The 14,626-nt window shown below is 37.7% G+C and overlaps 1 protein-coding gene across 5 annotated transcripts in view; it reads right to left on the reverse strand.

Moving 5' to 3' along the window:
* The window catches only part of MTA3 (metastasis associated 1 family member 3), a 213,370-nt gene that overhangs the window by 83,981 nt on the left and 114,763 nt on the right, over positions 1-14,626 (reverse strand). For all 5 annotated transcript variants that reach the window (XM_059188460.1, XM_059188456.1, XM_059188458.1 and 2 more), the window contains exon 5: positions 2,539-2,602. In XM_059188460.1, coding sequence (XP_059044443.1) covers positions 2,539-2,602 — 64 coding nt within the window. The remainder of the gene's footprint in view (positions 1-2,538; positions 2,603-14,626) is intronic.

The following is a 14,626-nucleotide window of genomic DNA, read 5'->3' on the forward strand; positions in this document are numbered from 1 at the left end:
GGTCACTTTTATTCTGTAAAATATGTCAGCACAGGATTCTGTAAAAATAGGATTCTGCCATACTTATCAGTAAAATGAGATGAAATTATTATTTTGGGCCACCCAGGTTGCTTCAGACCCCTTAAATTTGGGGCACCTGGGTGGCTCCATCAGTTAAGCAACCAACTCTTGATTTTAGCTCAGGTCATGATCTCAGGGTCATAAGATGGAGCCCCATGTTGGGCTCTGTGCTAGGCCTGGAGTCTATTTAAAATTCTCTCTCCCTTTCCCTCTCCCTATGCCCCTCCCCCTACTTGTGCTCCCTCACATGCGCTCTCTCTCTAAAAGAAAAAAAAAATTCCTTAAATTTATATGTCGTGCCTGATATGGGAAATTGTTTAAAATGTAAATGTAATTTTTCAACAAATAAAAAATCGTGATTAGAAAGTTGTCCCTTGAGTTACCATCCTCAAATATGCCAATTTCAATATTTTAAAAACCAGATTTTCTCAAGGATGGTCTTATAACAGATAAAGAAGTAAAAAAAAAAAAAAAAAAAAAAAGAATAAAGTGTTTTTCAAATTGAAAAAAGAATATAACGTAAGCAGTTTTATTTTTACTAAACTGCGCTCTCTGAATAAAAAAAGTTTTCCTCAAATACACTGCCAGAGACGTCAGTTCCTTTCCCAAAGATTGATACAGGATCAAGTGCTTAAAAATCAAATGGACAGGAAAAATATCCTAGTAAGTCCTTTGCAAATTTTCAGCTTCAACAATCCTTAGCACACAGAAATTACTAACAACAAATTAGAAGGCAAAAATACCACTTTTTAAAAAATCACACTGTTGGGGCATCTGGCTGGCTCAATCAGTGAACCATGCATGTGACTCTTGATCCTACGGTTGTAGGTTCAAGGCCCATGTTGGGTGTGGAGATTACTTAAAAATAATGCTTCTTTAAAAATTAGAAGTTAAGGGGCGCCTGGGTGGCTCAGTGGGTTACGCCGCTGCCTTCAGCTCAGGTCATGAGCCCAGGGTCCTGGGATCGAGCCCCGCATCGGGCTCTCTTCTCCTCAGGGAGTCTGCTTCCTCCTCTCTCCCTCTGCCTGCCTCTCTGCCTACTTGTGATCTCTGTCTCTCAAATAAATAAATAAAATAAAATAAAAAAATTAGAAGTTAAAAAATTACACTTTCTTAACAGCCAAATACACCAGTAAAGTACACTGAAACGTACTCAGTGTTTCTTCCTTTTATTTCTGCTTTTGTGAACTAATGCTAATTTCTGAGCATTATCTTTCTCCATACAGTTATCCATATGTTGACTGAAAAACACTGCTACATTCTTTTCTAAATTTCCCATGTGGAAGTTATAAAGACTATCGATCTTGTTTCTGCCTTGAGTGTTTACTCTCTCTTAGTTTTCTCTATTAGATTTTCTAATGTACAATAGTTCTACCTGTCTGCAACATCTTTTGCAGTAATGTATTCTTCATTTGAGATGAGGGGATAACATTTTAAGTATAACATGTTAAGTATACATATTAAGTATAATTATTAAAGTATATTTTAAGTACTTTTTAAATTTTAAGCAATATTTTAAGTATAATAAAAAAGTTTTTTTCACAGAAAATATAACCCTTTAAATTCTTTTTTTTTTTTTAAGATTTTATTTATTTATTTGACAGACACAGTGAGAGAGGGAACACAAGCAGGGGAAGTGGGAGAGGGAGAAGCAGGCTCCCCGATGAGCAGGGAGCCCAATGAGGGGTTCCATCTCAGGACCCTGGTATCATGACCTGAGCCGAAGGTAAATGCTTAATGACTGAGTCACCCAGGTACCCCCCTTTAATTGTTTAAAAGCATATACACACATGTAAGTACATATACACACACATACACACACACATACATACAAAAAATAAAGATTTGAGAAAACAAAAACACCAAGAAATTATAAAGGTCAAATACTAAAGCATTAACAGTAAAAATTTTCCCACTGTAGACTATTCTGTTTAGAGGAATCTCCTCCTCCAATGAACCATATGCTCTCATTCAACTTGTTAAAAAAATGTTTAAAATGTTTCTTAATGAAGTTTACAGAAACATTTTTAGTTGACAAAGTTTACTGGGATTTTAGGAAAGAAAGCAGACCATGAGTTAAGATCTCATCTGGAAAAAGTCTAAAAGAAAAACTGTTTATTTGAAAAACAACAAAAACAAAAAAATCAGGGAGGAGTACCAAGTATACAGAAGTCACTTATTTCATAAAGCCAAAAACAGTTCTTCGACTACCAACTAAATCATCATACTGTATAAAGCCTTTCATTACCAACCAAAAAAAAAAAAAAAAAAAAAAACAGACACAGAAGTTTTTGCCAAATGTTATCTCAGTTAACCAGAAAAATCAAATTATCTAAATGTATTCTAGCCATTATACTTTTATATAATGCTGCTCTCCCAATGAATGACTTGGTGCAAGAAAAAATAAACTCAAAGGTATGGGGTTCGTGTGAAATCAAGGGGGGGAAAAACCACAAAACAAGTGTAATTGTGAATTACCTCTTTATCAAGATATGATAATACTGACTCTGTCTCATTCAGAAGGGCAACACTGCATTTTCCCCTGTTGAGAGAGGGAAAAAGTGGATAAATGTAAGAAAAGCCACATCACCTTCATGGTGATGACATATACAAAATAAAGAATACACAGAATGTAAAGTTGATACTAAGAAACTAGATGGCAGTTAGGAATATACATATATGTACATACTTAGACTTGCTATACAATCCTGGTGTTGCGTAACCTAAAAACAAAAACAAAAACAAAAAACAGGACTGTCTGTAGACATTTACTGCAAGGCTAACCTGTGGAAGGAACTGTGTTAGGCAGTAAATCTTTATAATATAAAACACTTGACAGGTATTTCCTAATTATTAAAGAAAAAAAAGGAGTACAATGAAAGCTTCTGATCAGAAGTGAGTTTCTGAATCTATAAAGAGTTAATATGAGGCGATTTTATACAAAGACTTTAGATAAGACTTCACTGTGCAAACCAGTAAGTAAAATAATCTTTGAATTTTTTTAAGTAGCCACTGCATATGAGAACCTAAAAATAATACACATTCATATCAAGATTAACTAACTTACCTTTATTGACACTGCTCTAAAGCCTAGTTAAAATTTAAAGATACTGCTATAAAGTAAAGGGCAAAATAAAAGATCTACAGATATACAGAACTTGAAGTCTGATGGCATTTACCTTTGATCATATAGCCCTGGGTGTAAGTTTGAAAATGAATGTCTATTAAAAAAAGGGGGGGGGAAGGAAAGGCTTGTCTACACTTGAGAAAAATTAAGGTTACCTAGGTAGAGGCATTCATTACAAAGACGTGTATAATCATCCTCACTAGTGTGAAAAATTCTGTGGAGCCACAAATTTGACAGGAGACTTTTGATACAGATTATAGATAATTGGTCAGGACACACAAAATATTTTTTTAAACGTTATAATGTCATTTGATTTTGTAAACAGAAGTTACTGCTTGCAACCCACAAAATGACATGCAAAATCCAAACGCATCACATATCTGTTGAATGGGAAGCTGGAAGAGCAGGCTGTTGGAATATCAGAGTGGAAAACAACGGAAAGGAAAAAATTACCAAAAGCAAAATAAAATGCAGAATGCTCACACACAGATCAACAATCACAGTTAACTAAACATTTTGCAAATGTACATTCCTCAGATTTAAAAAAATTTCTCCTCATAAAAACATCTTTTTCTGGTAATCAGCTCTAGTTAATATCACTTCAAAAGACTTCTGAGAGCATGTGTTCTTTCCATATTATCCTGTCAAGTCTCTAATTTGGTTAGTGAGAGTTATAAAGGTTTTGGTTTTTCTAATTTTATTCGTGCATATTACTGAAGAAGAATTAACATGATTACTTCAGAGCACATAACAACACTCACAGTCAACAATTACCTGACAGGCCCTTAGGAAGGACAGAATTACGGGCAGGGATACTGCTCTGCTGAGGTTTGCACATCTACAGCTGCCACAGAAGTTTTGTGACCTGTGAACGTCTGCACCACGCGTGCAGCGTGCTTACAGACCAAATGGGCTTTCCAAAAATAGGCTTCAGTTTCTTTTTTTGCCTAACAGCTGAAAGAGCAGGATTTCCAACATTTAATACTTAATCACTTAGAAGAAATAAATTCTGGGTTTTTATAGTTCTCTAAGTTGGGTGTTTTTTGTTTTTTGTTTTTAATGGAAGCTGAATGTTGTTTTAATAGATACCACTTTCTTTAAGAGCCATTCGGATGTTAAGGGTTAACTGACACTGAAAATTCATACAAACAATACAGCATTAGTCTCCTCTACACTGTCTGAAATGACAAGATGATTTAAACAGAATCATCAAACCATTATTTTCATAATTACATTAAGAGATAGGAATGCTGATTAGATACTGTTTTAGAGATACAACATGATGACACCCAGCCAATCTAAAATATAAATTATTTGGAGGAATGTAGCTTTTACGCAAAGATGAAAAAATAATAGGTGATCTTCATTTTTAAATTTTCTTTACTGTAGCTGCGTATTTTCTGCCAAATTAAAAATGAAAATCTGATACTTAAAATATTCAAGTACATATACTAACAGCTAACAAAGCAGGAGGTTGAGTCAGAATTATTTTATGAAGTAAATATGAATATGTAATTAACACATGTTCTACCACGCCAAGAGTTGTTGATAAAAGTAGTTTAAAAAGAGACTTAAAGTGCTGGTTTCCTTTATGCTGAACAAATCTTGGCTCACAGAAAAAAATATGGCAAATTTTAAGACCAAAGCAAAGGAACTATTAGCAAACTGTTATATAGATAACCCAGTTGGTCGATGCTGAATCTCAAGCAATGACCCTAATTGTTCTCTTCCACCACACTTTAGCCCTTAAGGAATAAAGATATCCAAAGATGATGATATAAATACAAAACTCATTAAAGACCTTAATACAAAGAAAGATCACTGCAGGCCTGTATCATTATTCATACCACTCTTCTACAGGGAACTACACGGCAACACAGAATTTCCAGAGACAACACACTTTCCCACAGATCACTGAAAAAGGTTTTTAAAAACATCCTCTGTCCTGCTTCAGAGGCTGCGCAGTGTGCTGGGACCCAGACAGACAAGTGAATCAATAATTACGACACAACACAGTCTCATGTCTAAGGGCAAGTGCTGATCGGTCTGTTATCTGCTTAACAGATAACAGCATCATCCCACAGACTCAAACACCACACGTAAAAATGTGCACACAAATTATGTATTTCTTTTATTTAAAGACACTCCCTATTCATATAAATAAAAGAGGAAGTTGAAATGAGCATCCATTTCCCCACTGCCTAAAGACTCTCAGTTTCATAGCACTGCAGCTTGACTAGGGTCCTCACTTAGGAAAATGCAAATTTCTTAGTGCCACACCAGACTCACTGAGGCCAAATATCCTGGGGAGGGATCAAGAAATCCATTTGGTTGATAAGTATCACCAGGTGATCCTCAGTCAGATTTACTGAATCCAAGTGCCTCGGGGAGGGATCAAGGAGTCTACATGGAAAACAAGCATCACCAGGTGAGCGTTAAGCACAGTGAACTTGAAAGCCACTAGTACAGAGATGCAGGGTCTGACTAAACCTCTTCCTGTTCAATGAAAGAATTTTTCTTTTTTAACTAAAAAAAGGCATTTTTCTGGGTACTTGGGTTAAGCATCCAACTCCTGATTTCGGCTCAGGTCATGATTTCAGGGTGATGAGATCAAGTTCCCCAAGAGGAATCCAGGCTCAACAGGGAGAGTCTGTATGAGATTCTCCCTCTCCCTCTGCCCCTCCCACACACTCGCCCACACACCGCACACGCCCTTTTCTCTCAAATAAATAAATAAATCTTTTTAAAAATAATTTCCTTCCATTTCTTATTTTATTTTATTTTTTATTTATTTGACAGCGAGACAGGGAACACAAGCCGGTGAGCAGGGGAGTACTAGAGGGAGAAGCAGGCTTCCTGCAGAGCAGGGAGCCCAATGTGGGGTTTGATCCCAGAACCCTGGGATGATCCAAGTGGAAGGCAGATACTTAATGACTGAACCACCCAGGTGTCCCTAAATAAATCTTTTTAAATTTTTATTTATTTATTTTTTAAAGATTTTATTTATTTGACAGAGACCACAAGTAGGCAGAGAGACAGGCAGAGAGAGAGGGGGAAGCAGGTTCCCCGCTGAGGAGACAGCCTGACGCAGGGCTCGACCCAGGACCCTGGAATCATGACCAGAGCCAAAGGCAGAGGCTTTAACCCACTGAGCCACCCAGGCGCCCCAATAAATCTTTTTTAAAAAAGGCATTTTTCTCAATGGCCGCATGAGTCTTACAGTTGCTCAGGATTCTGAACAGCTTCTCATATAAAAACAATGCTAGGTTCTGTGATTAGAAATTCAGCGAATAGGCAGTTTTACATAGCATTTAATCCACTGAATACAATGGACAACCAAACAAAAAAATAATGAAATTCAAAGATCCAAAATGCTTTCAGAAAATCACATTTCACAACAGCAACACAGTTAAATAGGACTAAAAGAAAGATTCAAAATTCTGAATGAAATGATTTCCAAAGCAAAATTATATGCCTAAACAAATCACTGGCTAAGTGCAGAAAACATTTTCAAGATAAGCAAGGACCAAGAATTTTTTCTATTTTAGAAGACTAATCGAAAAGAATGGCAAAACAATCAACTTCAAGGAAAAACAAAAGGTTGTACAAGAAAGAATACATGGGGAATCCTTACATGTTCATAAAATACAATGAATGATTATTAAGTTAAAAAAATGCTGTGATATATTGGGAACATGAAGGAAAGGAAAAGAGAAGAGAGAGTAGAGATTTAGAAAATTGAAAAAGTAACAGTAGCAGTGTAAGAGTGATGTAAATACAGAAGCCACACAGAAAAGCTGAAAATGCCTGTGGAGGGGGAACTAGGCTTACGACTGCCTTGGATATTATTACATAACTATATGCATATATTTGACTTTTAAAAATAATACAATTTAAATTTAAAGTAAAAAGGGAGATCCTAATTAAACAAAGTGTATAAATTTGTATAATTAATACAGATACCAAGAAGCAAAGATTATTTACCATGAGTCTGCACCAAGTTTTCTCAACCTTAGCATTATTCACATAGGAAGCCAGGGGATTCTTCGCTGTGGCAGGCTGTCCTATGTACACAGGGTATTTAACAGTATTCCTGGCATTGACCCATTGGACAATAGTAGCACCCCCACACCTAGCTGAGTCGACCAAAACTGTTCAGACTTTGCTGAATGACCCCCAGGAGACAAAACTGTCCCTGGCTGAGAACCTCTGCTCTAGAGCTGATGAACCAGTATTTCTTTCCCTCCCTGCTTCCCTCCCTCCCTTCCTTCCTTTCTCCCTCCCTCCCCCTCTCCCTTCCTTTAGTTAAAGATTTTATTCACTTGAGAGAGGGAGTGAGTGGGAGGGAGAGGGAGAAAGAATCTGAAGCAGAGTCTGTGCTGAGCACAGAGCCCAATGTGGGGCCCTATCCCAAGACCTCATGACCTGAGCCAAAATCACGAATCAGATGGTTTAACTGACTGAGCCACCCAGGTGCCCTGGAACCAGTTTTCTTACGCATTTCTTAAGAAACAAACACCTGAAAGACCCTAAAACAAAAGTGATTTTGTATCTTCAGACTATAAAAAGGACCAAAAAGAGAGAAAGAAATCTGGACTTTAAATATTTCTATTCAAAGATACATTTTCTGTTAATATTGCTTTAACAGATGTTAGGAAATAAAAATTAAAGAAGCCCAACAAAACAAAACCTGGAACAGGTGTTTGAGTAGGTAAGGTAAAAAAATAAAAAGCCAAGAAGAGAAGTCTGGGTTTAATGTGATAGATCAATGGATTCTTTTTTTTTTTTTTTTTTTTAAGATTTTATTTATTTATTTAACAGAGAGAGAGAAAGAGATCACAAGTGGGCAGAGAGGCAGCAGAAACAGAGGAGGAAGCAGGCTCCCTGCTGAGCAGAGAGCCTGATGTGGGGCTTGATCCCAGGACCCTGAGATCATGACCTGAGCTGAAAGCAAAGGCTTACCCACGGAGCCACCCAGGCTCCCCAGATCAATGGATTCCACAAAGAAAAATGACAAGTAATGTTTTGGAAAGCTCATTCTCTCTGTGGCATGTGGAGAAAACCAAAGCAACAAAACCTGAATCCATGATTCTGGAGATTTGATAACAAATACAAAATGAACTGTAAAAGAGGAATTCAAGGGGGAAAAAGATCCTTCTCTTGGTACCACTTTTGCCTTTTTTTTTTTTTAAAGATTTTATTTATTTATTTGATAGAGAGAGATACAGCAAAAGAGGGAACACAAGCAGGGGGAATGGGAGAGGGAGAAGCAGGCCTCCTTGCTGAGCAGGGAGCCCGATGTGGGCCTCGATCCCAGGATGTTGGCATCATGACCTGAGCCAAAGGCAGAAGCTTAACGACTGAGCCACCCAGGTGCCCCCACTTTTGCCTTTTATAGCTACAAGAAAGTGGAATGTCCAAAAGAAGTCAGTAGGTATCAGGAAGGTCCTCTTTCCTAGTACAGTATGACAAATTGTTCTGATTACCAAAAAAATCTCACAGGCATTTTCACAACCATGTGGAACACCAGAGCTTGGGACAACATGTAGTATATACTTTCATCCAGCCCAGTGGGATTCTGGGATTCACCCAGCCCATTCTGCCCTGGGATTCTTGTCAGAGAAGGAAACACTTCAACCCACAGAGGATAATCATTTCAAGGTAAAGATTATACCATAAAAAGACAACATTCTAGAAGAAGTGTGCTAAACATGTAGACTTTAAAATGTTAAATTGTGGTATGATTTTTCTCTCACTGTATTTTTCCTCTTTCTTCTACTAGGCAATCCTATGAGTTTAAGAATGCTAAGTAATTAACTTCCTTATGTTAGTTTCCTTTTTTTATTAGATTTATTTCACTTTAGAGAGACTGCGAGCATGAGAGTGTGAGCAAGGGAAGGGCGGAAGAAGAGAATCTTCAAGCAGACTCCCTGCTGAGTACACATTCCCCCCAATGTGGGGTTTGATCCCATGACCCACGAGACCATAACCTGAGTTGAAACCAAGAGCTAGATGCTTAACAAACTGAGCCACAGGCGCCCCCTCTTGTGTTAGCTTCTTAAGCAGGACTACTTGTAGTCATCAACAGTACTCTTTTGGCTAATTAAAATTTTGTTTACAAACAGCAATAAAATCGCAAAATTCTAACATCTTAAAATAAAAACATTGGCATAATAAAAATTAGTACAGGAAGAAAAATCCTTTTATTAGAATCTTTTTTTAGATTCCAAATAAGTTCCTTTAATATTAATAGCTAATCTGAAAAGAGTAAGCAAATTTAAGGGAGTTCTATGTTAGCATCACTACCTATTTTTCAATAAACATAAGTCTTTTAAAAATTGTTTTCTCAGGGGGCGCCTGGATGGCTCAGTGGGTTAAAGCCTCTGCCTTTGGCTTAGGTCATGATCCCAGGGTCCTGGCTCTCTGCTTGGCAGGGAGCACGCTTCCCTTCCTCTCTCTCTCTGCATGCCTCTCTGCCTACTTGTGATCTCTGTCTATCAAATAAATAAATAAATAAATAAATCTTTTTGAAAAATTTGTTTTCTCAGGTCACCTGGCTGATTCACTCACTAGAGCATGTGGGGTTTTGAGTTCAACCCCCACATTAGGCATAGAGCTTTAGTTAACATTTTTGGTTGTTGTTTTCTCTAAAGATGACAAAAAAGGCCGGCCTCACAGACTTAAACTTAAAAATTACAAAACCCTAAAAAGTAAAACAACCCCGGGCGCCTGGGTAGCTCAGTGGGTTAAAGCCTCTGCCTTCAGCTCAGGTCATGATCCCAGAGTCCTGGGATGGAGCCCCACATCTGGCTCTTTGCTCAGCAGTAGGCCTGCTTCCTCCTCTCTCTCTCTGCCTGCCTCTGTGCCTACTTGTGATCTCTGTCTGTCAAATAAATAAATAAAATCTTAAAAAAAAAAAAAAGTAAAACAACCCATAAAACAAAAAACAAATCACAAATCCTTTTTCACTTGAATCTCCCTGCACAGAAATACAAATAAATACAAAATCCAAAAAACATAGTAAGGACATTCTCATCTATTTTACTTGGTAAAATTTATTTTGTACATCTCCTCAAAATCACACTGTGAAGTGACCAAGTCTATTCTTTGAATAGACCAAGTCTATTCTTTGCGGATTCATTTTAACACCAAAAGACTAAAATGAACCAATTGTTTGTCAATTAGGATTAAACAAATTAGACATATAAAACAGCTACAGAAAAGAATGAAGCAGATCTTTGCTATCAGATATGGAATTATGACCAAAATAATTTCATTTAAAAACCACAACACAGACAGTAAGATGGAGTCACTCATGTCAAGCAGTGACTCATGTCAAGCAGTGATGTAATGCCAAGGGCATTATAGTTAAGACCAGATACCACAGAAACCAGCATGGGCTGATGGCTTCCAAAACTGATAACCCGCAAAGCCAAGACAGCACGGAAGAACTGAGAGTTGATAATCAGTACAACTAGAAGAGACCTGCAAGGCCCAGGCCCAGGACTAACTATTCTTTAAAAATGAACGACTTCTGCAGCAAACATACTCTCTAGATGCTGACCCTTCCGTGTCTGGGCGCATTAAAATGGCAACTGCCCCCTGAAAGCTCTGCCAGATTGATCTCTGACCACAACAGAGATGCTCCAGTGATCGAACCTAATAAGCAGTAAGCACCAAGAGCTGACCTGAATGGGACCAAGACCTCATCTCAACTGTGCACTCACAGACTGACTTAGCAGCTGGTTGGTTTACTTCTTACCCCTTCCTGTATCTTATCTGCTGTGTGACTTTGTACTGTGCTTTGCTTTGTGTGCCCTGTATGAAGGCAAGTTGAATGTATAGTGAAATGTCACTGAGTCCGGAATCCCAGTTTACAACTGTCACAATTACAAACGTCACGGAGTCTGTAAACCCCCAGTTTACAATTATGTTAACCTTGCTTTGACTGAATAAAGCTTTCTGTGGAAAGATACAACTCAAATAGGTAGGTGCCTTTATAGCATGTTCACAACGTATAATATAATAGTGTATAATTTACTCCACGACTTATTACAGACACAAACACACACATCTCATTTCTTCTATGTACATGAAATGTTTCTAGAAGTATACACAAGATTCTAGGAATAGTGATAGGCTGGGGGGCTATATAGGAGCAAGAAATTGTACTGTGTACTCCACATTTTGATTTTGAACCCCATACTATGATTTTGAGCCATGTCAATATATTACATATCCTCCCCAAATGTTTACATTTTTTTTTATGATTTTATTTATCTGACAGAGAGACACAGCAAGAGAGGGAACACAAGCAGGAGGAGTGGGAGGGGGAGAAAAAGGCTTCCCACAGAGCAAGGAGCCCGATGTGGGGCTCAATTCCAGGACCCTGGGATCAGGGTCTGAGCCAAAGGCAGACACTTAATGACTGAGCCACCCAAGTGCCCCAAAGGAAGAGAGTGTCCCAAGCAGACTCTGTGCTAAACATGGAACCTGACTCGGGGCTTGATCATATGACCCTGAGATCAGGACCTGAGCTGAAACCAAGAGTCAGACTTTTTTTTGTTTTTGTTTTTGTTTTTAAAGATTTATTTATTTGACAGAGAGAGATCACAAGCAGGCAGAGAGGCAGGAGAGAGAGAGAGGAGGAAGCAGGCTCCCTGCTGAGCAGAGAGCCCAATGTGGGGCTCGATCCCAGGACTCTGAGATCATGACCCGAGCCAAAGGCAGCGGCTTAACCCACTGAGCCACCCAGGCGCCCCAAGAGTCTTTTAACCTACTATGCCACCCAAGGGCCTACTGTTTACATTTTTAAAAATTATTTTTCATTGTGATTAAGTGAATGCTATAATTCCCATCACCTATTTCACTCATGCCCCTACCCCACCCCATTCTGATAACTATCAGTTTGTTCTCTCTATATAAAGAGTCTATTTCTTGGTTTGTCTCTTTTCTCCTTTGCTCTTTTGTTTTGTTTCTTAAATTCCACACATGAGTGAGATCATATGGTATTTGTCTTTCTCTGACTGACTTATTTCAGTTAGCATTATATTCTCCAGCTCCAGCCACCTTTTTGCAGATGGCAAGATTTCATTCTTTTTCATGGTTGAGCAATGTTCCTGTGTGTATGTGTGCACGCACACACCCCACATCTTCTTTATCCATTCACCTATCTTGGGCTGCTTCCATAGTTTGACTATTGTGAACAATGCTGCAATAAACACAGCGGTACATGTACCCCTTTGAATTCGTGTTTTTGTATTTTGTATTTTGGGGGTAAATACCCAGTAGTGAGTATTTTAAATTTTTTTTCCTATTTTTAATTGTTTGAGGAAACCACATACTGTTTTCTAAAGTGGCTGCACCGGTTCACATTCCCAGCAATGCAAGAGGGTTTCCTTTTTTTTTTTTTTTGAAAGAGAGAAGTGTTTGTTTTGTTGTTTGTTTTTTTAAGATTTTATTTATCAGTGAGAGAGAGCACACAGCTGGGACAGAGGCAGAGGGAGAAGCAGGCTTCCTGCCGAGCAAGGAGCCCAAGAATACGAGACTTGACCCCAGCACCCTGGGATCACGACCTGAGCTGAAGACAGATGCTTAACAGACTGAGCCATCCAGGTGTCCCAAGGGGGTTGCTTTTTTATCCACATCTTCACCAACACTTGTTTCTTGAGTTTTTAATTTTCGCCATTCTGACAGTATAGTTTCAGTTTGCCTGAAACTTTTCCCTGATGATAAGTGATGCTGAACAAAATCTTTTTATGTGCCTGTCAGTCATCTATATGTCTTCTTTGGAGAAATGTTTGTTTAGGTCTTCTACTCATTTTTCATCAGATTATCTATTTTTTCGGTGTTGAGCTGAGTAAGTTCCTCATATATTTTACATATTAATCCTTTATTGGATATGTCATTTGCAAATATCTTCTCCCATTCCGTAGGATGCCTTTTAATTTTGATTTTTTTCCTTCACTGTACAGAAACTTTTTATTCTGATGTAGTCCTAAATAGTTTTGTTGGTTATTTTTTAAGGTTTTATTTATTTATTTGACAGAAAGAGAGACAGCAAGAGAGGGAACACAAGCAAGGGGGAGTGGGAGAGGGAGAAGCAGTCTTCCTGCTGAGCAGGGAACCTGACATGGGGCTCAATCCCAGGACCCTGGGACCACGACCCGAGCCAAAGGCAGATGCTTTACAATTGAGCTACACAGGTGCCCCTAAATAGCTTATTTTTGCTTTTATTACTCTTGCCTCAGGAGATATATCTTGGAAAATTGTGTTACAACTGATGTCAGGGAAATTATTGCCTGTGCTGTCTTCAATGATTTTTATGGTTTCTGGTCTCACATTTAGGTCTTTAACTCATTTTTAGTGGGGTTTTTTCTTTTGTATATGGTAAAAAAATATGGTCCAATTTTATTCTTTTGCATGTAATTAGCTATCCAGTTTTCCCAATACTTACTTGAAGAAGACTTTCTCCCACAGCATATTCGTTCTTCCTTTGTCAAAGATTAATTGACCATATAATTATGGGTTTATTTCTGGATTTTCTAGTCTGCTCCATTGATCTATGTATATCTTACTTTTATACCAGTGCCATACTGTTTTAAGTACTACTGCTTTGTAATATAACTTGAAGTCTGGAATTGTGATACTTCCAGTTAAGTTTTTCTTTTTCAGGATTGCTTTGGCTGTTTGAGGTCTTCTGGTGGTTCCATACAAATTTTAGGGATATTTGTTCTAGTTCTGTGAAAAATACTATTGGTATTTTGATAGGGACTGCATTAAATCTGTAGATTATTATGGGCAGTATAGACATTTTAACAGTATTTGTTCTTCCAACCAGATGTTTATGTTTTTTAAAAGGAGGGGAGCAGATCAGTTTTCTGTGATCTTGACAACAAAACACATTTTCTTTATTATCCACTGCGTTTGGATGCCAATTTACTTCAAACCATATATGGATATACTGTCCCCCAACCATGCCAATTCATAAACTCACTATGGCAATCTATTCCCATCAACTCTCATCTATTAACTACAGCTTCACAGTCTCTGGAACATTTTTTATTAAAAAAAAAAAAAAAAAAACTCTACTCCATAGATACACATTTTCAGTTCATACATTAGTTTCTGATATACATGACCACCTAAAGAAAAATTTTACCTTCAAATATTATTTGCTCTAAGTAAAACATGGGTCAAAAAATTTTTCAAATTCCAACTTTCAGAAATGGATGGAAATGTTTTTTCACTGGTGAATAAACTTATCAGAGTCACAATGCATTTCCCAAATAGTTTGACAAGTCTACTTGAACAAAGAGACACAGAGAGACAAGTCCCAATACTGTAAACTATATTTTTTAGTGACCTGAGAGAAGTTTAACAGCATTCTAATGTGGGGTGGGTATTACTTTTAGAGCCTGAACAGAATAATAATTAATT

This window comes from Mustela lutreola, chromosome 9, assembly GCF_030435805.1.
Source record: "Mustela lutreola isolate mMusLut2 chromosome 9, mMusLut2.pri, whole genome shotgun sequence".
In the NCBI taxonomy this organism is placed as follows: Eukaryota; Metazoa; Chordata; class Mammalia; order Carnivora; family Mustelidae; genus Mustela; species Mustela lutreola.